Source organism: Varanus komodoensis, unplaced genomic scaffold (genome assembly GCF_004798865.1).
Source record: "Varanus komodoensis strain SLA01 unplaced genomic scaffold, ASM479886v1 scaffold5, whole genome shotgun sequence".
Classification (NCBI taxonomy): Eukaryota; Metazoa; Chordata; class Lepidosauria; order Squamata; family Varanidae; genus Varanus; species Varanus komodoensis.
Window position 1 is genome coordinate 4,743,030 of NW_025336087.1, and position 25,251 is coordinate 4,768,280.

Consider the following 25,251-nt stretch of genomic DNA (forward strand, 5'->3'; position numbering starts at 1 on the left):
TGTCCTTGCAATATACTCGGCAATCCTTGCTTCTAGGAATTCAAGCTTCTTGAATGATGAATTGACACAGTGGGTTGCTTTGCACACTCTAACAGTCCACTGTGGCTTATTAAGGAATAGTAGACTGTGGTCCACCTGTGTGGCAACTGCCACCTGGCAAAGGTGGGTTCTGCAAGGCCTCACGTAACCCTAAATGCCCTGCATTATGTGACTATTATTCAGCCCTCACACATTCTACCCCTCCCCCCATGTCACTCTATTCAGATCACACAACAAGCTACAATTGCAGTTTGGATGTTTAAAAGCCACTCAGCATGTGCCACAACTGAACCAAGACAGTAGCTACTTGGTCTTTCAGCTTTACCCCATATATCCTACCTAAATCTAGATGTATTATTAGGAATTAAACATTTCATATGCATACTTCATTGTAGAGCTTCTGCTATACTTGCATTATTCTTTGCACAAGATTCTCTACACAATTTTTTATTCAACACACTAATATTCTTTGCAATAATTACAAACATTGTTCTTGCATTTTAATGCTTTAAATTGATTTTCTATCATTTTAGCTGGTTTTTACATGTCACTATTATATTCACTTCTTCTGTTCTTACATATAGTAAAAGTCTTGGGCATTGAGCCTTTTGGAATGCAAGAGCTCTATGGAAGATTTTTGAACGTGCAGAATTTTACATTGACAAAATTGGGGGGAGTACCCTCCCCTGATTCCCCCCCCCCGATTCCCCCCATCTTGTGGAGCCCTCTATGCCTCCTCCAAAGTTGGAGCAGCCTCTAGAATAAGTGGGCAGAACTTAAATCTCCAGATATTTTGGATTTCAGCTTCCAGAAGCCCCACCCATTATGGCCAACACTCAAGAGGTCTACTTTTGATCACCTCTATTTGAACACTGGGAGACATGATGTTAGAAGAGGTGGCAGTTGCCACTAACTGCCCATCCTTTCCCCCAAACAGGATTATCCTAAGGAAATACCCACCGAGGAACTACTCCTGCTGGATGCTCTGCATCCAATGTGCTAGCTACTAAAACACTCACAGTAATTCTTGTGTCCATACACTGAAAGGTGCCAGGGCTCAGAACTAACTGGATATTGTTTCTGCTTTTATCTTTAAACAACAAGTGTGGTATAAGCCTCCATTCAGATTTTCTCTTGCAATACTACTTTTTGTAGATGTAGCTTCTGAATTAAATTTTATCATCTCTATATATGGATACCCAGTTCTCTAGCTTCAAAGCATTAAAATTAAGCAACATTGTTAGTCCAAAGTGTCAGTCCAATATGTCATTTGTAAGATCATTTCTTAGGGCTTGGACACCTTTCCACATCCAAAAAATGGTTGATACTCACTTCAACGAGACAGTCTTGGAATTTCTAGCCCATTACACTTCCCTTTTCTGTCTAGCTCTTTGCTAATCAAACTTATAATCATACATCACTGCCATACGGGTAGAAAAGCAGTTCAGAATACTTTTTAAATGATTGCTACCTTAGATGTTATCTGTGGCGACCACTGGGCGATTACACTCTTTGAAGGGTCAGGCACATTAGGCCAGATGTGCTTCTTGATGCTAGCAAAAGATAGAAAGAGAGAAATCATTGCACTGTGAACACATGAACCTACTGGAACTCTCTGCCTACTTGTATAATACTTATGCTCTGCTGCATTTTAAAGATTTGGTTTATTTTGCCATGGTTAAAAAGTTTAAACTAAGGACTATTATCCTATCACACACTATACACAGATACCTAACTTCTCTCTGAATTTCGCTTTATATAAACAACTGAAACCTGGTCACACCAGGCAGATAGACAGGAAAGTGGTAGCAGATCCTCTAGAGCTCTTGTTGGATCTGGAAAACCACTTCCAGTCTCCTGCCCTAAGCAGTGAAATCACCTCTGTCTGGAGGCTATTGCTGTTGCAGGGTAGAATAAGCAAGGGAAGATGTGCACTGAACTTTCCTTCTACTACAGAGGCCAGAACTTGTGGCTATCCAGATATTTTGGCCTACAACACTCTCCATTCCCTTCCTTACAACTGGCTATACTGGCTAGGGCAGATGGAAGCCTGGCTGCAGTGTGGGGCAAGGCCTGCCAGGCTGCAGCACCCCAACTGGCACAGTCCTTGCCAAGAGGGGTTAGACAAGAATATTTAGGCAGGTGGCTAAGGCTCGGGTATTCCTCCAGGATGCTGAGCTATTTTCATTGCTACCTGACAGTTAATCAGCTTGTTTTACTATTCTCTTGTTTTGCAGTGTAACTGCTTTTTTACTTCATGTACTTTAAAGTTGTGGGCTACACTACAGGGACCCTTCTTAGAGCTGAAAGAGACACTTTTTTTTCTGGAAAAGAAGAAGAGTGGATGTTATTTACCAAACTTTTTCTGTACAGCCACTACTATTCAACGATTCCAGGTTTATGCTGTTTGTGTGTGTGACCTCTACCCACTGCCTCTTTCAAATATAATACAGCATTTTGTGCAATATACTGTGTGAAAGATACTTACATATCTCGTTTGTGGAAGCAAAATAATACACCGAAGAGGGTAAACAGTAGGAATCCTAGGCAAACAGGAACAACTATTGCTTCAATTTCTCCTTCTCCTAAAAGATACACAAAAGGAAAGTAGCAAGCTGTCTTCAAATGCTTTATAATGGCGTGCTTAGCAACACTCATTTAAAAATGTTTGAAATGCAAATGGAACTATGGCAGTAAGACAGTTCCTGCAAAAGCCAACTTTGCTTCTTTTTGTTTGAAAACAATATTTAAATGATCAAGATGATGTTTAAGGCATAGTAATGTGAGAAAACCCTCTATACCTTCTTGGTTATGTTTAACCTGCATTTTTATTTTTAAAAATACCCAAAGAGAAGATCGCTTAGTCGCTTTCGCTCTCTCTCACTCGCACGCATGCATGCACACACTCCTAGTGCATAATACAGGATAAGCAAGCACAATACAAATATCAGGCAGGAGAATATTAAAAAATTCAGAAAATTAAAAACTTAAAATATAGATTAAAATAGAAAAGCAAGCAACACAGAACCAAACAAATATGAGGGTTCTTCAAAAAGTGTCCATACTTTTTAATACTCTATTAAGAATTTCAAAAACAAATTATATCACTTTTCTACATAGTCACCTTCCTTTGCGATGCTTTTTCCCTAGCGTCATACCGCCTTTTTAATGCCATTGACAAATATATATATATAAAATATATTTATGAAATATAAAAGTGCAGAAGCTTTTTGAAGACTTCTTTTTGAAGATAAATTCAGTGGGCAAAAGCAAATTTAAATAAATAAAAATTGTTTCTCTTGCCAATGAAAGGTCATAATTAGGGGATGGAAAGTATTTATTTATTTATATTTAAAACTTTTTAAGACCATTCCTTACCATAGTCTTGGGATAGTTGAACAGTAAGACAAAACAGAATAAAACACAGCATCCTAGGCAAATTCTTAACCAATAAACAATAAAACCCATATTAAAAACAGTCAAACCTTAAAACAATGGGAAAATAAAAAGGTTTTAGCCTGGTGCCAAAGAGAAAACAGTGACAGTGCCAGGCAAACCTCTCTGGGGAGTGTACTCCACAATCAGGGTACCACCACAGAGAAGGCCCTTCTCCGGAGAGTCACACTCCTACTTTCCTTCAAGGAAGGCTCCCAGAGAAGGGCCTCTGCCCCAGATCTTAAGGGACAGGCAGGCACATATGGAAGGAGACACTCCCTTGAGGTAAACAGGCCCTTAAGGTCATCACCAGCACCTTTCACAATTGGGTAGAAAGGCTTCCTGTGATAGAGTTTCCAGGTCTCAGTGTAGTCCCTGAAAAGACCCCTCCTAAGTGCAGACTACATGCAAAGCTACCAAAGCATCTTATAATATGGATTTGACTTATGTTCTGATAATCAAGTTAGGCTCACCATGTTCGCAACACAGTCTCAAACCACTAAACCTGGGAACAAGCTAGAAATGAACTTAGCTATGCCTCCAGTACATTAAAAAGCAGCAGCATTTCCCATGGAAGTTCTGAAATGTTTGATCACAAGTCAAACCTTTTAAATATTGGAACATTTGTGTAAAAACTTACCAAATTTATTTGTAGTAAATGTAAAAGCAGGCCCACTTTTCCCTCCCTTTTCTGTGTATGCTGACATCTGTACCATATATAAAGTGTCACTTGATAAGGAAGACAGTGCGTACTCTGTTCTAGAAGGGTCCACATTTACAACTAGAAGTAAAAAAATCCCATTTATTCAATGCACATTATTCAAAGTTTGTGAGCATCTGTACTGTGTTAAATCCATATTAAACAACTTTTTCAACTCTCACAATTCCAACTTTCACAATTAAAATGAAAATCTGCAGGCTTAGTAAGATCTGAATAGATTTTAACCAGCACTATCATTTCAATCACAATTGTATGTAATGAGCAGTATTACCAAAATACTACTTGAAGGTGGTAACTAGAGGTGTACGAGGACTCCAGTTTGGGGGTAGGAATACACTGAACTCCCTTGGTTCAACTCCCTGGATTCCAGTCTGCTGCTCACTGCCCTAAGCCCCTCTTGGTGTTTCCTAGCTGAGTCTCTGCTTGGGCATCTGGCAGGACGCAAGTGTTACAGCATATTACAGATGCACATCAGCAGCTTTCACTCATGAGGCCAACTTGTATACGAGCCACTAGTATCCCTGCTGTACAAGCAGAGTTCGTTTGCACACTTGTTACTTGCTGTGTCTGTGGGCAGCTGTAGGACTACCCATCCAGCACTGCCAAAGGTTGTGCAGTGAAGGGGCCCGCCAGTGTTCCTCAATGTTTGTCCACTTGCTCTTGACTCAGGTCACTTTCTGGGGCAAGACCAAGTATGGGAAAGAAGCTCAGTGAGCACGAGAAAGCTGGGCTCTCGGGGGCGCAACACAACAGAGTTGTAAGGGAAATCTACTTGGAAGTGTTTAACCATCATTTAAATTTATTAAGAATACAAAACAACCTATGTTTCTAACTTCCATCCATTTTTTTGGAGACTGTGATAAAGAACATGTCTAAGAAGATGTAGGCGCTATGCCATTTAATGCTCAAAATGAGGCTCTGGTCTTGTGTACTAAAGGCTGAAAGAATTCAGCAGCTTCAAGTTATTTATCAGATTTGTTTAAAAGTTGCCCATTAGCATCATGTGGTCTGGGCAGCCATTACAATAAAAATGCCGACAGGTAACATTAAATTCAATTATACAACTAAAATATCATAACAAACAAACAAGATAAAAGCAATGCTTCAAAGTATAATGAATCCCCCATGAATGAATGCTCAGGAGGCATTCTGTGCATTCTTGACAAGTTATTACATTATGAAGTGGGAAGGTCATTTTGTTTTCAAGGAAATAACTATTTTCAAGGAAATAGTTAAAAGCATCCTAGCTATCACCAAACTAAGGTGATCCTTAGTGCTGGAAGAAGCCAAGCTTCACTTGGGACTATACTTACTTCTCCTTCTAAGGTTATAAGTCACATTCAAAGGGACTAGTTTCAGAGAAGAAAGGAATAAGTTCTGTTTAATTCTTAGAAATATGACACAGCAGAACTCCATGGAGGGTGAGAGTACTCGAAAGCTAGAAAGCATTATGATACTATTGCAGGCATAAATGTATGACTACACAACATGTCTTAAATATAGAAGAGCTATTTAGGGCTTTTAAAAAGCCTTCACTATGGTGCTATTTAATCATATATATAAACAAAGACACAATTACCTGTTTCATTTCCAGTCATTGTTTTATAAGTTATAGTGTAGTATTGAATAAACCCATTCTGCTCTTCCATGGAAAGTGGTTTCCATTCTAAAATGGCTTCAGATTTTCCAACCTTCTTTGTTCGAACTGTGGGTCCACTAGCGGGCACTATTAACAAAAAGTTTCTTTTTTAATGTCTGAAGAAACAAGGCAGCTCCCAGAAGGTTGGTGTTACTGTTTAAATGCCTAAAAAGTTCAGATGCCAACTCCCCAGGCAATAAGCCAAGATTTACTGCATGCTAGCCTCCTCCCTCCCCTGCGTACCTCAGGGAACAACACAGAAGAACTCGCTTGTCTCTTCCCTCCCTGAGACAATCATAACCCATTCTGGATCACTGTGGGTCCCCTCCTCCGACCCCACACATTTGTTGACCGTGAAAGCTGGCTCAATAGCCAGCTTTTGTGATCCCTGTTTTGAAAGCCAATGTCAATCCCATCAAAGTGCCCCAGTGGCACCTTAAAGGGGCTTCCAGTGGCTGGCAAAATCTTAAAAAAGATTTTTGAAGCCAAAAAAGAAAAAGAAAAAAAAAAGAAAAAAAAAGCTTTTTTTCAGGGAGAGGCTTTGTTTTCTAGGTGCAGTTACACAACTGCAGGGATTTGAAGGCTTGGTAAGAGTGATGCCCTGGATCAAATATATACTTTGTTTATCAAAGTCACCAGGAATGATGCCTAATTAAAAAAATACTTCAGGTTTGAATATTAAAGGTTTAATATTAAAGGCTGTAAATTGTTTTCTCCCTGCTGTCAAAAGAAACCAAAAGAATGAGGGATCTTTGTATGCAAAGAGAAGGTGTTCAAGGATTTACATGCCTTTGCTGCAAGATCCCGCACTTGCCTTGCACCCCAACTGTTTCACAGGTCAACATACAATTTGCATTTTTTCCCAAACCATTAGCTGCTTGAAAGATGAAAAAGCACACAGCCTCTTTAAGGGACCTTTCAAAAAAGGGTTCTGACCTGGATGTTTTCTCTTGGACTGAGGCATATACAGTCATACAACTCAGGCAAAAATCAACCAAAAGGGGGAAAATGCAGCAAACTGACACAGCTTGTGACTGAGGGGGGAAACCACCGTTGGGCATCTTGATGCAGCTGGCACTGGTGGCTACCCAGGAGCCACTGAGCATGAGCAGTAAGGGATGTCTTTGTTGTTCTTGCTAAGAGCTCCACATTCAATTCCCTGAATCCACTTGGGTTGCTTGGGTTTGGAGGACATGGCAACTCATCATGAGTACAACCCCTACAACAATATATTTGCTGCTGAGGTGGTTTTTGGTCCACAAACATGCCAACCTGGGAAATTGGTTCAGAATTGCGTAACATGATAAACCACTGTAGTGTTTACCATGTTGTGTGAATCCAGTCTATGTCAATTAACATACTGCAGCAAAAGGGAGGAACTTGATTATGTGTGCTTTGAACTTACCACCCTGCTGAAGGTACGCTTGCGTAGATCTTCCTTCTCCTTGACCATTAGCATACAGAGGATGCACAGTGATTGTATAACATTTGTGTGGCTTTATGTTTCCTAAGGAAATAGTTTTAAATTGGGTTTTACATAGTTTAGCCAAATATAAGGAATAGATCAGTTTGCATTCCTTTTTGCTTTTAACATTAGTTCAATCTATCAATTTCCTTAATAATGGGAAATTCAAATAATTTTCACAGGAGTTATTCTAAAATAAACTTGACAACAACCTTGGATGCTGTAAGGCATACAGGCAAGTTATTGTGCAAATGCTTTGTGCTTCTGCATGGAATATCCAAATGCAAAGTTTTGTATTTGGAATAATCAAACTCTTCATATATATATAGCTTTCATGCAATTCATGTCTTTCGTGCTGCATCACCAGCTGCCAGGCAGAGGCTAATGCCTCTTCTAACACACATTTATTAGATATTACCCTATGATTCATTTTCATATCCATTCCAACCACCCGAGCACATTGCAATGTAGCAGGTATTTAGCCAGAAGATAATTACCTTCCACAAATCAGTTTGTTAACCATAAGAAGTCCCTCACAGATGCCTTGACACTCTGTAGGTTTGCTTCAAGTACTTAGTACTTGGCACATGTAATTTTAATTTGTGAGGATCAGGCCTTTATTTCTACTAAAGCCTGTGCTCTGGAAGTTCAGAATCACAGGCTTCTGTGATATTACAAGCTCAGTCAATGACCTGGTTTACAGGGAACAAGTTAATTAAGCCACAGTTTTTCTAGCTAGCATATTATCAGGCTGCCATTACTTCTCAATTCTTTAAACAACCTTTGATTATACCATTCATAAGTTTTTAGTGTGATGTCTAAATTTGTATCTTATGGGGTGTATAAGGGCTAATTCAAGATCAAATTATAAATTTAATCTTGGCTGTTATTTATTCCTACTCGCATCCAACAAATCATGGGTCAAATAACCCACGACTATGAGTGAATTCTTTGACGACTACATCACTGTCAAAGAATGGCATACACTGATGAGGAACAACGCTGGACAAAAGGAAAAAAACCCCTATATGATGCATGCCTTGCGCCCTACTCATCCCTATTGAAAGGCAACTAATTTGCAAATAGACTAATTTAGACATTAAAAAAATAAGTACATACTTTACATTTATTTTTATATTCTCAATGAATTATAAAACTACAATTTTAAATCCTAGGAGCTGATTTTATGAGTTTTAAACTTCCAATGCATCTAAGGAGAGCCAGTGTGGTGTAGTGGTTAAGAGCATGGGACTGGGACTCGGATGATCAGGGTTCTAGTCCCCACTTGGCCATGCAGCCAACTGGGTGACTTTGGGCCAGTCACACACTCTCAGCCCAACCTACCTCACAGGGTTGTTGTTGTGGGGATAAGATGGAGAAGAATGATGTAACCTGCCTTGAGCCCTTTGTAGGAAAAAGGCAGGATATAAATGGCAATATATAAATAAATAAGGAATTCTATTGTTCAGCAAGCTCTTGTTAGGGTATGAAACTTCAGCTATTTTCACAAATGTACTATATCCACAACTCTCCAGAGTTACCTTTTAGAAATGCACCCTGTTTTGTTCCAGGTTCCTGTTGCCATTCAGTAACACAGGTCAAGTTGTTGCACTGTTCACACCATTCAATTATGTATTTGTCAACTGGTTCTTTGGGAGCTGTCCAATTTACCCGGAGTTTGCCATCCTTAGGAAATGCTGCAACATTTTTTACAGAACCTGAAATGACCAAAATCATCATCAAAAGTTTTTATTTCAGTGACAGCCATAATTCAAAGATTCCAGCATACTAAAACTTTCCTCAATTCTGTAGCAAAAATCAAGTGAAAGACACAAGTCCTGTTTTAGTTAGAACACAGCTATCTACCTCAAAGGTATTATTTCATTCCAACAAGTTTTTAACTAAGCCTGATCAGAGGCCCACAATCACAGACCAAGACAGTAGCAGAGACAGAAATGCATTTCAAGGTAATTTTGACATACAGCCCAAGAGGAAGAATTCAAATGTTCATGTCTTAAAGCCAAGTACAATGAAAGCTGTGCTGCATTGGCTGAAAACATGCGCACAGGCAAGAATTTAACAGATCTGAACAAATGCATGGAATTTCTGTTGTTGTTGTTATGTGTCCTCAAGTAGACACCAACTTAGGATGCTATAAATGAAAGCCCCACAAAATGTTCTATCCATAACAGCCCTGCTCAACTCCTGTAAACTCATGGCTGGGGCTTCCTTTATGGAGTCAAACCATTTCATATTTGGTCTTCCTTTTTTCATTCTGCCTCTGGCTTTCCCTAACATGACTGTCATCTCCAGGGACTTTTAACTTCTACAGCCATATAATATTGCATTATTTCAGTAGAAAATACGTTCTAATTTGTACTGAATCCTGTTTTTACTAGGTGGTGCTACATACCTTAAAGGAAGACTTTCAGCAGAGGTTGTTGATTACAGGAGGTCTGGAGGAACTGTGCAGTGCCTCCCAATTTATTAAAAAGGAGGGAGATTGTTCTGTAGTGCTACAGAAATATAATCCTTGCTGCAGTTTGCAGCAGCTGACATTTTCTACCCATTATAATTAATTTATAATTAAAATGTAATGCCTACATTGCACTTAAAAGTCAGAAGCTTTTAGATATCAGCTAGAATCAAGAATTCAAACTAGCCTGTAGAGTACCTGGATTATAGGGAAATACAAATAAATATATAATTCTCTGTTTCCATGGTAGATCTCCTTTCCCGGGCAGCTAGCACAGAAGCCAAGTGATCCATCCCTTATCACTGTGCTAATATAATTGCATGGGACACATAAATTAATCTCCACAGAATTTCTAGTTGCCCATGGGCAGGTTATCAGCTGAGTTGCTAGATATAAAGCTGGCACAACAGAACACTTGAAGAACCAAAAATCTAAGTCAGCATAGAGAAAACAGCTTTAATAGCACCATGTGATCAGCAGGTTTGTACCAAGGCTAAACAATAGTACAAGTAGCCAGGACAAGGCAGAAGAAATACTCTAAAGATCATTTTGGGCAAAGTGAAATATTCCACAAAAATACCAGCTACAGTGTAATCATTTATATTTTAGCAAAAGAAGGATGTTAAATGCAAAGTTGGAAAACAAAGAAATTTAAAAAGCAAGAGATTTAAAACTTAGAAAAACTGGACATATACTAGACACTTATGACATTATGCAGCAAGATGTACCTTTTGAGTTGATTGCTGGGATAAGCAAAACTGATGAAGGAGATTTACCAACTTTGTTATAGGCTGCAACTCTTACTTCGTATGTTCCATTTTGTACATTTAGGGACAGCTGGGTGGTATTCACAATGTAAAATTCAGTTGGAAATAAAAGCGGAGGCCTTCCTGCAATGGATACTTCATATCTCAAAATTATTCCATTGGCTTCAGAATTACTCAATTCCTGTTCAAAAAAAGATTTTTAAAAAACAGAGCTTAGGAGTGCAGATTAGGAAATTGCTCTATGCAGTGAGACTTCTGGCACACCGAACCTAGATCTGTCTAATCCAAACTAGCAACAGTTCACCAAGGTCTAAACCAGACATGTTTCTCCAATCCTTTTACAACTGGATTGCCATGGATTAAACTTGTGACCTTCTGCATGCAAAGCAGGTGCTTAACTGTTTAGCTAAGCAAGCAACTGGTTCAAAATTCCCACCTACCTATGTCTGGACCTGGGCAAAACACACCCTCAGACAAGCCTCTCTGAGCCTAAAATACTGCTCTGAATTCCTTTGTGATGGAGCAAAATATAATTTGTAAAAAATAACTGAACAACAATTAAGCCACTAATAATTGGTTCACTGGAAGAGGATTCAAGGAATACAAAATTATTTGCAGGTTCTTATTCTCAAATGGAAGGCACAGGATTTGAATGCTAATGTCTTAATCTATACAATTACATATTATGGTACCAATCTGTTAAAAATGGCATCAAGTTCTTTTGTCAGTCCAGCAGGAATGTGTGATCTGTCAGTGCATGGCCTCACAGAGAAAGCAAGTAGTATCTGCTGTTTATTGAATCTTTTAGTAAATTTAGTTGACCAAAGTGTCGTGACCTGTAGTCAAGCTAAAGATTAAGTCATGCCCCTCATCCAGCATATAACAAGCATACACTATCTTATAACTTGTGGCGATGAGGCCTCTTAAGTTATCACTTCGCCACATGAGAGTAAGTGACTTCACTTGAAAGTGACCATTTTACCCCATAATTTAAGCATTACAGATAATTCTCAAGCATCATTTTACAGAACTCTGTGACCACAGCACAATGTTCATGTGCAATGCACCTTCAGTGAATGGTACATGCACTTACTACTTTTAACTTTGATTCATTGAACTATCCAGACAGAATTAGTTGGATTCCCTTCCTCATGTACTTTAAAGAAACACAGCAACTAATACATGTGCAAATTATTTATATCATATGCTAAGTATGTTTATTTTAAAACACTTGACTCTATCCAGGTGTGGTATGTTATAGCCCTAGAAGTAGTGTTTATAATAGATGCATCAATTACTGTGCCAGAGTTCTGTTTTTATAACATGATCATTGATAATCAATCAGTAACTCTTTGAGTGATATATTGGTGAAAACACCAGAAATCCAGATTTGGCCTGGGAAATTTTTGATACCAACCTTCCAGATCAAAACTAGAGTCCAGTTCCTTGATGAGTTAACAGTACTAATCTTCCGCCACACAGCTGGTCCTTTAGATGGTTCTGAAGAAAAACAAAAATCTCTCTGATTTTTAAACAGCCTACTGCTCAATTTTCTTGAATGCACAAACACTATATTAAAAAAGTACTTGTGTATCTATATTTACACATACTTTATTACAGAGATCCCGCAAATCTACCTTTTTAACCTTCTAGACAGCATGGGATCAAACACAACTTGACAGTATGGGAAGAAGAGGATCATAACTTGGGTCAGTCATCCATGATTCTATGCTCAAGATAGTCCTCAACTACAATTAGGTCTGAATTGGAATGTGGTGTGTCAGCAAACATGTTAACTTTGGGAACAGTTCTACTTCTGCTGAAATGACCACAGCTATGGAAAACAATACATGACAACTCACTGGTTAAATAAAAAATGGGACTTTGGGGTATAAGGGAATCACTGCCTGCAGTGCACCCACCATTTCTGTTTTTATACTAAAACTTATGATAGGCTCCTTTGTAGCTGTAGAGAGTGAAATCACAACCCAGACTTCAAGGTTGTTTAGGAACTAAACAGCTTTTCAGTTAACCCAACAACAAACTCAAACATGCCCATCATGGATCATGAAGCAGAAGTGGAAATGCATGACTGTTATTTAACCCAGGAGCAAACTAGATCATTATGTGCCATGTGTCAATATGATTTGATAAATGCTGTTTAAATATATTAATTATTTATCTCATCCACAGATACTTAGCCCATAAACTGTCCTTTCCATTTCTTATGAGAAAGAAATGCACAGGATCAGAAAACAATATTAGCATTATTTTTGCTAAAGATAATTACCCACTATCCTCAATATAACTAAAAATGGTATTGTAGTCAATAGTACCCAACAAGATTACAAAACATGAAGTGCTGAAAAAAGTGTGCGTGTTGAGAATTGTTGGTCCAATGCTTAACAGCTACAGGATGACATTGCCAAAGAGGAGAAACCGTCCCTCTTCCATTTTGGTGCACCTGATTTACTTGCCCCCAGAGCCCCTCCCCCCACTTTTTGGTGCTTTCAACTGAAAACTGGACAGATGGCCCCTGAAATGAAATGGAAGCAGACCTTTCCCCAACTAGTTTGGCTGCTTCCATGGATGATAGCAAAACTACTGAGCCTTCATCTTGGATGAGGCTCTACAAAAATTCTGTAGAATTCAAGCTGGAATAACTATTCAGTAGGTTTCATTTTGTGCTATGTTTTAATTAAATTTTGCATTTAGCCAGGATTCTAAAGTTAAAAGCTTTTAGTGTACTTTTACTGAAAAGGTAGGATATAAAACAGATAAACAAAAGGAACGGGGCAAATTTTCTCTTCTACTCTCATAATACTAGAACCTCGTCACACAATGAAACTCAACAGAGGGTGATTCAGGATAGATAAGATGGAATACTTTATGCAGCAGTTAGCTTAGCTATGGAAATGACCAGCACAAAGTACTGGGATGGCCACAACTTGGGCAGCTTTAAAAGGGGATTTAAAAAATTAACGGAGGAAACAGTTATCATTCATCACCAGGGATATATATTACTTCGAGTATGAGAGGCAGTTGCCAGGAAAACAAAAGGAAAGTTGCTCTTGCATTTATGTTCTACTTGCAGTGGAAATACAGCAATGTCCTAGCTAGGCTGTTGGTTTGATTCAAGGCCTTTCTTAAGTTGGTTAAGGCCTTTCTTTCTCAAGTTATGATTGCTTGATACTTGGAGACTTTTGGAGACTTTTAAATGTTACTTACTGTCCTCAGCTGTGAACCCAACTACTTCTTCACTCCAGTTACTCCAATAACCTGAATAATTTTTAACTGCACAACACACTTTAAACATATATTTTGTGTTTGGCCTAAGTTCCTGGATAATGAAGGATGATCTCGGTGAGGCTGTGTCTTCAGGAGGAACCTGTGAACATGATATGGGACTTTAGGAAGTGCTACTAGTGAATGAAAAAGGCACAGAGGCAGACAGGTAAATCTAAAAATGGAAATCAGAATACTAACATAATTTCCCCCTTTAGCACATTTATTTTGCTAATACACGCCTGATTTTCTGCACACCATAGCTAGAAGTACGGAGGGTATGATAACCTTCCTAATATTTCATTAGTATTTGATTTTTAAAAACTTACTTGAGACCTCCATGTTTCTTATGACTGGAGGGGAAACATCCTTTACCATTACTTTCAGATTTATTTTTTTAAGGATAGATTTTAGTGAAAACATGTTTAATTCTGAACATCACCATTTCCACTGGATCTTACCCTCAGAAAATTGTTCATAGGTTTACAGTCCTTAGAAATCATTAGTTCTGAAAGCATTTTCTGAATGGTCAACAGAATAAATACAGCTTGAACATACCCTTCATTAACAGAAAACATGAAATTTAGGCTCATGCTGAATGACATGCAGGTCTTAAATTCAAAACCCCACTGTTTTCTAGTTACTGTTTGGCTGTTTGTTCTAGTTTTAGTTATACCAGTATCTTCCCTGAGACAAAATTTGAAATAACATATACAACAGGACACTTTACAGGGCAAGAGGAAGCCAAGACCATTAGTCCGTCACCTGAGTTCTATATTGCTTTTTGTTACAACATTTGTTCATTTTACAATAGTGATGGAATACTGTTAAATTTCAGGAGTAACTGTCCAATTCCTGCCATCATCCCTTTTTATAGTACCTTTTGCCCCTGCAAAAGCAGGTGACAAAATTGGTAATAATGAGGGTTTCAAAACATTTGTCTTGCCTTACAAATTGGTTAAGAGATTTTTCTCCTCTTTGTAACAAGTAAAAAAGTCTTGCTGCTGCTCCAAATGACTAATGAAGCTACCATCTCCCTACTCTTTGAATGGCCTGGGAACAACACTAGGGTGTAATGTACCATTATTCTTTTAAAGGAATCCTGTCCATTCTGTTCTTTTCTTAAGGAAACAAAAAAGCCCTCAGACACCTCATAAGGTGGATGTCTTCCTCATACAGTAAGAAAGATGAATACAATTTTTGGAACGCACCCCACCCATTCCTTGAATCCTACAAAGCTTGAATGGGCCAAATACCATAGCCCAGCACTAGTTTCAAACAGGTATCTACACTTCCAGTCAGTTCATACTATGAGTCTCAATAGTTCTGTCAGCAACTAGGACACCTTCTTTCCCAAGGCCTGATCCCAGCAGACTTTTTCTTTTCTAAAATAAAAATGCAAAGTAACATTGACTTCACTACACATGGGACTGGCATGGAGAGAAAGAAAGAGAGGGAGATGAGGTCTTGCAGCATATCTGTGTCCAAATACTCATGCTGGGTTGGTGGGGGGATTGTAGCAGTCTAGAAAGTAGCCTAAATTCAGACGGGGTAGTAGCAGTGGCAGAGTTAAAGTAAGTTTGCACTCTGGCCAAGAATACGCCAGATAGGGGCATGTAGTCAGAAGAACTCCTCCTGAAACTACATAACTTTTGCATAGTTTTCCAATTCTCCTTGCCAGAGGGAACATTGAGAGATATTTTGCTATCAGTTATGGAATTTTAACAATAGGGGGTGTATTAATTATTCAGACAGGGATGCACACACTCTTTGAAATCATCCAAGGAGATAATAGTTTATTCTCCAAAGAAGCTACTTTTTTACCTAGCATAGTAACAGTTTTCAATAGTTTTGTTAGATTTTATAACGAAGATCTTGTTTTATCTTATTTTATGGCTCTTTCTCATGAAAGCTTAGCTGAAATCTGTTATTTAAACTGGTGCCATTCCAATAAATAAGATATCCAGCATTTAGGATACATACAACAGCAGTATAACTGTTATTTAAAAAGTGTCATATACAAGCATTGACAAAATAATGGTTGTAATGTTACCTGTATCCAGTCTATACTGTCAATAGTCTTGTATTTAATTTTATATTTCAGTTTCATTGTACTTTCATTGAATTGGTCTTCCCACGATAGTTTCAGGACTGTGGAAAATTCTCCTGAGTTGAGAAAGAGTTTGTGTGGAGGCAGAGGTTTTACTAGGGAAAAAAACAAAGAAAAAAAATGCTCTGTTAGCCACAGCCTATTTTACTGTTTTAATGCAGCTTCTCTCAACATTTCTACCTTGGAGGAAGCCTTGAAAAAATTTTATGTCCCAGGGAAGCCCTGCATAACATGAAACAACATAAAAATTTATTGACAGTGTTGAATAGTATGGTTACTAAAGACCATAAGATAAATCAAAGTAATATGAACAAAAGTATCAGCTAAGATGATGTTACTTTGAAACTAAAATAAATAATAAAATTTACTTCTTTAATGTGAAACCTGTGTGTGTGTGTGTTTGCTTGCTGCACTAATACTGAATTCTGGGTTGAATTTTGGGCATCATGTTAGGGAAGGGTGAATCTGACACACCTTTCAAGGTCTGTGAATTCTTCAATAAAACGTATGTGTCCACAAATACCACAACATTTTGTTTTATTTTTATTATCACTATTGTTGTTATTTATTAATGTAACATACCATCTTGCCACCCTTTCCATAAGAATTGCTTTGCAGATTAAAAGAGGAACAGCCCGATCTGCCTACAGGAAGGCTCTACCAGTCAGGTGCAAAGGCAGCAGTCTCTTCTACTTCTTTGTCCCAGCACTGTGCCCTAGAGATAAACTACCTCTACTCATGGAAGCTTCACTGGTTGCCTACCACTTCTATCTTCCACTGCTCACTGACTGGAGTCTTTCTCACCCCTTTACACCTGTGGCCAGTGCCTGTCTGTAAATTGTGGAGTGTGAGTGCAAGAAGGTTGTGAAATAAGGGCGATCATTTAATGCTAGGTGCATGGAATTGCTGGTGGACTGCTCCCCATGAATCTCAAGCAGACTCAGGCAGTAACTCATGTGTGTTTACATTATAATTAACTATAAAGATACACATGTGTGAATGTAAAAGCACTATATGTATGTGTATTCACAATTTCTCATAGAACCCCCAACAGCTTTCATGGGACTCTAGGGTTCTGGGGAACCCTGACTGCAAAAGGCTCTTTTAATGTGTAGATTTGAATTAATCTGAAGTCTAATATTCAGGCACACATGGCACAAGTCCATCTCTTCATAAAAAGAATATTCAGCACAAGGTCAACAAACATATTCGACTAAAACATCTCCATAAGAACTGTCCTATCTCTGCCTTGAAAAACCATCCAATGAGCAGTAGCATAGGATTATACTAACTGGAAGACAGATGCGGCAGACCAGTCAGATAAAATAAGCCCTGCAGATGCTATCTCCAATTTAAGAAGGTTAATTTTAAATTAGTTTAAATTTACAGAGCTGCCTGAAGAGGGCACTAGTCATCTAAATAAATGTATAAAGGAAAAACTAGAATTATGAATAGTTTCTCCGTTTTAAAACATGACATACATTTATCTTTATCTCTCCCTTTTTATTCTCCTATGAAGACAGTAGGTATATTAATTTAGTTAAGATAGTTCAAATGTGATTTTCAATTTTTAAAAACTCCAAAGGAACTTCTAATTAAAAATCAGTATCACAGCAGAAATAAGACTCTGAATTGTGCCCAGAAACCAGAGGAGTTCTTTCAACACTGGCAAGATATGTTCCATAAGGCTTGTCCAAGTGCATAACCTAACTGACGCATTTAGCATGAACTGAACTTTCTGAGCAGACTTCAAAGACAATCCTCACGTAAATTGCAGTAACTGCAACTGTACTATCTCTGTCAGCAAGAGATTGCACACTAACCTATGCTCATGCCACAAATGCTACTTGAGGCACCAAGGATGGATCTCCTAGCTGTAAACGTGATTCTTAACTGGAGGACTTAAAGTCCGTCAAGAACACAATAAACAGTTGCTCTACCCTCAAGAAATCCATGGAACCAAATGTACTCCAGAAATGTGCAATTTTCTGCACTGGCCATGATGGTTACTCTTTCAACACTTTGCCTTGTGAAACAGAAGGCTAGTTAGATACCAGTCACCATTCACATATTCACTGACATAGTTTCCACATGAACTCTTTGTTACAACAAAGGTGGATACAAGCAGAGAGAAAGATGCCTCTGTATTACTGACATTCACCTTGACAAAAGCCAACTAATTGTTGCATATGATCTGGTTACAGTACATACAGCTCCTGGTTACAGCTCCTACTGCACTGCTGACATCAGACATCTGCCAACAGCTGTCCAGCAGAGAAGCTCAAGATGGCAATCGTGTCAACTCTATCTTTACAAGGCAATTAAGCAATCATGCCTCTATGAGGAGTTTGCCACCCACTTTACAGACAAAAAGAAGCTCATCCTTGTCTCAGTTTCATCACTACCTACTTAAGTACAGTTAAATCCCAAGATACATAGATTTACTTGTTTTGTTCATTTGGATCTATGTCTATCATTTCCACCTATCTTGACAGGGGAATGTCAACCCCTTCTTCTGGGTCAGTTTTCTTCACCAGCTATTGTCCTCTTTACACATCCATTTTGGGATCTTTCTTGAACTATTGTTCTCAGACTGAGGAACATCTAGACATCATCAATTTTCTAAACCCCACCAATCTTGCTTTCAATCTGGTGGTGGCTGTGGTCTGGTGGTGGCTGTGTGTCCTGTGGCTGTGTGTCCATGAGCCAAAAGGTTGATCTACTCCTTTTGTCACAACTAGAGCAAATTTTCTGAAGAACAATTTTTGGAGGCAAGAATTCTTATTCACAGAAGAAGCTCTATTGAATTCCAAAGCAAACTAAAAGGATATAGTTACCATGGTGTTCAGGCGCAAACTCAATGTGGTCAGATTCAACTTTCCCAAGCTCATTCTCAGCTTCCACCCACAGTTCTAGGGTAACATAGAAGTTAACTTCAGAAATGGTGCAGGAATTATTAGTTTGTGTGGGTATACAGTCAGGGAATTTAAAGGTCGGCCTACAGTTGAAGAGAGAAAACAGATTTTAATACAAGAAAAATGCAGTGCCTTGTGCATAGTTATCCTGGGCATATTTAATCAGATGTATGTCCCAGAGAATTAGGAGGGATTTACTTTCTAGTAAGAGAATTTAGGAGTGCATATTCATTTCCATAATTCTACTTTAATTGCTTTACTCAAACTAAATCCAATCAGAATTTTTAGCTAAATAATAGTTGCAATCCAAAACTGCTGCAGCTTAAAGCCAAAATTTTGCAAGTAAAAAGAAATGGCTTAGTGCTTTTAATAAAGGAAGATGCATATGTACAGCTTAGAGAAACTTAAGATTATACAAGTAGCTTAAATAAATAAACAAATAAATGTAGACAAAATGCCAAGTTATTTTCTCTATCCTATTTTGAGAACTGAGAAGTTGCTAGGGTTAGAATGCATCCATTTGCCTAGGTGTTCAAGTACATTCACTTTCCCATGCACTTCAATAAATACCAACTCTGATAAATTTATATTTCACTTATTGAACTTTTAAAAACTGAAACAAGTAGGGATAAAGATGAAGCACTGCAAAAACTAAGTTGTTATGGAATACACAGAATATAAAATGATTCACATAAAATGTTCTTTAAACAAACATTTCACTGAATTGATAAGAGCCACAGAAATCACATTAACTTCAGAAGTGTAAGAATTCTCTGAAAGCTCTGCCTGCACATCCTCAAGGATTTAAAATTTGTCTTCAGGCCTTTAATTTATAAAATATACTTTTGTCGTTGTTGCTAGTCCCGAAGTTGTGTTCGACCCATCGCGACCCCATGGACAACATTCCTCCAGGCCTTCCTGTCCTCCACCATCCCCTGGAATCCACTTAAGCTCACACCAACTGCTTCAGTGACTCCATCCAGTCACCTCATTCTCTGCTGTTCCCTTCTTCTTTTGCTGTCAATTGTTCCCAGCATTACTTTAAAAGTATATCACTTTAAACGTATATCACTTACCAGCGTGATTTTAAAGAATAGTTGGTCTTTAGGAGTGTGGGCCTTCCAGGGTCCCAGGTACATGTTCGATTGAAATCTCTCTGAGTTTGAATCACAACGCAACTCAAATTCTTAGGCTTTTCTGGAGGAACTGCATTAAATACACACACGTTAATCCACCAGCACACCTCCTCTTCAGTGAACAACACAGACTTATCCTGGTATTATAACTTTAAGTAAGCAACTGATTACAGTTCAGTCATCTTACTTTCTTAGCCTGAACCCCAAGAAAATGGTTTGGATACAAAATGAGTGCAGATGAAAGGATACTTATGCAAGGATAATTTCCATTCCCTCATCCATCATGCAATGCCCCATCTCTCTGAATGTCTGGCAACACTCCTGAACTGTTGTGCAGGGGGTATAGTGGGATGCTTCCCCTTTTCATCAAAGCCTCTTGTACTGCAGCTTAGTCTGTTCAGGTGGGGGTCCCAATCTCCAGAGAGGCACTGGGGACCCACAGGAGGTCAGCGAGGACAGAAAATTTGCATGCTAGCACAAATTTTTAATCCAGCCCAGAATATTTAGACACATACTTCAATTAGATAGAAAAAAACTATTCAACGTATTGGGGATTAGATTAATTATAACTCATACATTCAAATAAAATCTATCACACAAATTACTAAAACAATTATTCAAAAGAAAAGAGTATCCTGGTATTTAGGAAAGTCTGTGTTTAGGAATATGACACAAGTACTATCTCAAAAGATTGGAAGTATAAGACGAATGAAACTTTTAAAACTGGTTGGTCAACTTTTTATCTTCCAGATTTGGCCTACAACTATCGTTAAACCTAACTAAACCCAGTCAATAGTGAAACATCATGGGATTGTGCCCTTTTAGAGGTTTTGGCTTACAAATCACTCATGCCTGCTTTAAGATGATAGTCGCAACTATTGTAAATACCTACACTGAAAATTAATCTTGTAGATTTCTGTTGCCTGATTAAACAATTTTTTGATTTAAAAAAGATTTAAATAAATCTAAACATGCCAATATTGCACAGAGTATACTGTTAAAACCCAATTTCCTACCAGCATTAATCCTGCATATACTTCACTTCTCCAGCTCTACTACTGCCTCTGCTGTCAGGTCTCCTCTCCCTCCACCCTTTCCCTTCTTGCTCTATATGCTTGAATGTGCTTCCCATAATGCATGCATTATGTCATCACTTTCTGAAATTCGTCTTCCAAGGAAGCCCTTGACAAAACCTGTACCTTCCATGCCCTTCTGTAAGTGCGGCCAGAGCTAAGCTTAAACACATATAACCATTCATGGTTCTCCTTCCTGTTTTTTGTGCTGAATTTTATGCATACTGAACATTTCAGGAACAGGGACATAATTAATCCCTATCAGTGATTACCTGTAATCAGGCTAATGTAGTCTTTCTGCGATAATCAACATAAGGTGGATCAGGAAAGAAAAGACATATGCTAGATCCTCCAAGACTTTCTTTTTCTAAAACTATCAGCCAAAAGGGTTTTGCTTCTCTCTTTACAGTAAGAAAAAGGTCACGGAGCCAGCACAATCCTGACTCTCCCTACCTATCTAGATAACCCACTTTGTAGACTTACAATTGAATGCCAGCACACATCTGTGGTAGGATAGATATTGATGGAGCTCAATAACAATCTTAAGGGTATGTGGCCTACAACTGGGCACAATGGTGGTAGATTTGTTATGTATTTTACAATATCATGCAAATATTCAATGTTGCTCTTGAATGTTATATTGAGGATAATAACCATTCATATTATTAACCATTTCACAAATACTTCTTTTGTTTTTAGTTAATGACAGTCCAGTGAGTGCAAAATTGGGATTGCAGCAAAACCCACCTACCACTTTCAGGCTCTCTGGTCTGGTCTATCACCATCTTGGAATCTACAATTTATGCCAAACAGAAGAAACACACCCACAAAGGCTAATTGTATAATTGGGCCCCAAATGAAGTTAACAGGAAAAACTGAAAGCACTTGCATGTACTCTAGACTTAGTTGTTACTGGGCTATAAGACATAATATGTATTTTGCTGAACATGGGCTCTAACATGGAAGATTTCCCTCAGTGGTATGGAAGGTTTTAGAAAGGAAATTATAGGAGCACAAGGTGGGTTAGATGTGTAGTCATTACAAGATCTTCATACCCCATTCTGTTAATCTGGTTGTTTGTGCTTTAACAGTGATACAACCTGCAAGTATCTACATAGCCATATGATTTCTTGGATCCCTAATTATGAAGGTGGAAAACCATTCAGCTTCACAGCTGGAATTCCCAATTCCTGTTCTCCACCTCTTGCAGTCATCACAGAAAGTGACTTTGGAGAAGGTGGTGGGGAAGGAAGGAAATGGGTACCACTAAGATATGATGGAGACACCTCAGCCTTTCTTCCCAGTCCAAAGTGTCACTCTTGCTTTACAAAACAGGAGGATTGTGGAGGTGGTCCTTTGCTTCCATAATCCTCTGAGTTCAGGGGGCTATGGGCAGCAATACTGGATTGCACCCTGATGGCCTTCACTAATATTTCCATATTATTACTAAGACTCATGATTAAACTGTATCATTTTTCTTAGAAGTTGGGCAAAGCATGGGTCGTTGATTTGGAGTAGTTAAACAGTAGACAATCAAACAAGAAAAGGGTATCCTCCCTCTAATCTCTAATTATTTAGTTACATTTCATCACCATCACCATCTTCATTTCAATACCACTCCATAGTTAAAGCTGTTTGGGTGGTACAGAACAATTAAATGAGACTCCTTCCACTGTGTTTTAGAAATCTAAAGCAGTTTAAGTGTTCCATGATACCTTTATTGTTAAAATCAAATTCTTGTTCTCATGAAATATAGTTAAGTGTAATCTTGAACAGGATTTTTCTCTGCTTTTTACTTGGCAACTCTTAAACTTATGAAATACTTTAGTGTTTTTCCTTTACTTTGTCTTCAATATATTTGGGGGCCTTCAGGCTATTGGGCAGTATAAAAATATAATAAATTTGCCAAAATATTTATCTGCAATGCTATGCTTTAGTTTTCTTTTCTTGTACAAGTCTTTTAGCTGAAAAACAAAAGGTAACATTCTAAGTCTTTATTTGATGCTGTGTAGATGACAGAGAGGAAATGTAAGGTATCACTACCTAGCATGTGACCGCACATTTAATGTAGAATTTTCTCAATGCACTCATAGGGAAGAATGTAAAGAGCACTACTTACATCCCAAACGTATGTTAATTCCATAGATGTTTCGTTCAATGTTGCCTCTGGCTAAGATGTTGCAAGTGAGAGGAGAAACTAAAGTAGAGGTGTCATTAAATGTGACACTAGAGAAAGTTTTGTTTATTACATTATATTGTTCTTTTGGGACAACCACATTTTTTGTTTTCCAGAAAATTTGACTGGCATTAATGTTGTCATACATGCAGTCGCTGATATCGCAAAATGCTGTGAAATTGGAGCCAGCAAGCAAAACTGGAGACTCTGGGATGATATAGCCACACAGCTTCACCAGACCATCTGAAACTTAAAGAGAATATTAGAGTTGATTTTCCACCTGATGACAGCATACTCAATGTTGCCATAACTCAGGGAAGGCAACCCGGTGCTTTCCAGGCTACAGACGTAGTCCAAAACTTCTGGAAGTCACCACATTGCTTACAAGTGCTCTAAGCAAATAACAACAATACAAATTAAAATAGCAATTGCTATTTAGAAAACATCCTAGAAAAATGAAAGGGAAGTATTCCATATGAGATAAATTGGCTTGAATCTAAGACAAGTGAACAGAATTTCATGGAAAGATTTCCTGCCCTTTCCTCCCTGCTGTAGCCAACTATGTATCATTGAGAAAAACCTCATTGGAATGTTAGGGAATCTTTGCATGGGTAACAGAATGTAGCAGGCTGCTGGAAGAGGAACTGCCCCAGACTGGGGAGACCTACATCTGCTCTTGGGCAATTTTCCATTCCACTAGTAACATATCCCACACCAAACAGAATGGTTCTTCAGCTTCTCCACAGAGGATGAAACAGGAAGTTTACTACAATAAGCTTATCTTAAGATAAGCCCTGGACATGCTATAAAGGTACCTGGTACAGCTGAAGCTAGGCAGGTCTGTGCCTAGTCAGTCAATGCCTGGATGGGAAAACTGCCTGGGAACTACAGGTACTTGAGCTTCAGCGTCAGAAAGACAAGATATAATTTGTACTCAGTAAGTATTATATACGGTAGTACTTCAGCTCACAAACTTAATCGGTTCCATGACTCTGATCGCTACCCGAAATGGTCATGAGCCAAGTCAAATTCTCCCATAAGGTTCAATGTAAATAAGGTTTACATAAGGTTCTGTAACTATTTTTTTCAATCAGAAAAATTTGAAGCAAAGTGACAAAGAACAACTAAGTAACAAAGTACAGTAAGCAGAGAACACTAACCTAGGTGGGAGGGAGGTTATTGTTTGGAGGGAGAGTTCACACCATAATTGTGCGATAGCGATCGTGTTCTGGGGGGGGGAGACGGGTGCGCTCACAGGTGCACTTGGGGGGAGGCGGGCGTGATCGCGGGCATGCTCGTGCAGGGGAGACAGGTGTGATTGTGGGTGTGACTGTGGGCACACTCGGGGGAGGAGACAGGCGCGATCGCGGACATCTCCCCCCCCCCAGCACAATCGCAATCATACCTGTCTTCCCTGCATGAGTGCGACAGCGATCACAGCCATCTCCCCACCCCCCCAATTGCACCTGTGCAGGGGAGATGGTCGCGATCGTGGTCGTCCTCCAATGCAGAGTTCGCAACCTGAGTCAATTTTTTCCTGACATTTCTGTTCGTGACCCAATTTGGTCATGAACTGAGGCGTTTGTGACCCAAGGTACCACTGTATTGTGCCTAGCAACTGGAACTCTTAATAACTATGTGAGCTTTCTGCTCATGATAGTACATGTGCTTTCCTACAGGATTTCCGAGATGATTTCACTATTAGCAGCAGAACCGTGACAGGAAGTGTGAGGAGGCAACTCTGACTATGTGTTACACTTCCTAAGGCCCATCTAATACTTTAAAAAAAATTACTGTAAGCATGGAAAGGGAACAAAAACATTTTAAAATGACATACATAAACTTTCTTCAACATCATGAACATTTATGTGGCACCTATTACTTAACTGTATCAAATTATTCCAAGGAAATTCATGTATTTTAAATATTAAACAATAAGGTAAATTTGAAGAGATCCAATTAATTCTGTTTAGTTTCATTATTATTTTTTAAAATGCCAGTAGAAGAGCTGTGG

At 38.6% G+C, this 25,251-nt stretch overlaps 1 protein-coding gene across 1 annotated transcript in view; it reads right to left on the minus strand.

Annotated features, from left to right (window-relative positions):
• Positions 1 to 25,251, minus strand: part of IL6ST (interleukin 6 cytokine family signal transducer) — a 41,734-nt gene that overhangs the window by 5,695 nt on the left and 10,788 nt on the right. The window contains exons 3-15 of the mRNA XM_044446755.1: positions 23,181 to 23,486; positions 19,929 to 20,058; positions 18,775 to 18,935; positions 15,881 to 16,032; positions 13,771 to 13,930; positions 11,960 to 12,042; positions 10,504 to 10,723; positions 8,841 to 9,017; positions 7,240 to 7,341; positions 5,775 to 5,921; positions 4,115 to 4,255; positions 2,528 to 2,624; positions 1,511 to 1,592 (exon numbers count right to left, since the gene is read on the minus strand). Coding sequence (XP_044302690.1) covers positions 1,511 to 1,592; positions 2,528 to 2,624; positions 4,115 to 4,255; positions 5,775 to 5,921; positions 7,240 to 7,341; positions 8,841 to 9,017; positions 10,504 to 10,723; positions 11,960 to 12,042; positions 13,771 to 13,930; positions 15,881 to 16,032; positions 18,775 to 18,935; positions 19,929 to 20,058; positions 23,181 to 23,486 — 1,958 coding nt within the window. The remainder of the gene's footprint in view (positions 1 to 1,510; positions 1,593 to 2,527; positions 2,625 to 4,114; positions 4,256 to 5,774; positions 5,922 to 7,239; positions 7,342 to 8,840; positions 9,018 to 10,503; positions 10,724 to 11,959; positions 12,043 to 13,770; positions 13,931 to 15,880; positions 16,033 to 18,774; positions 18,936 to 19,928; positions 20,059 to 23,180; positions 23,487 to 25,251) is intronic.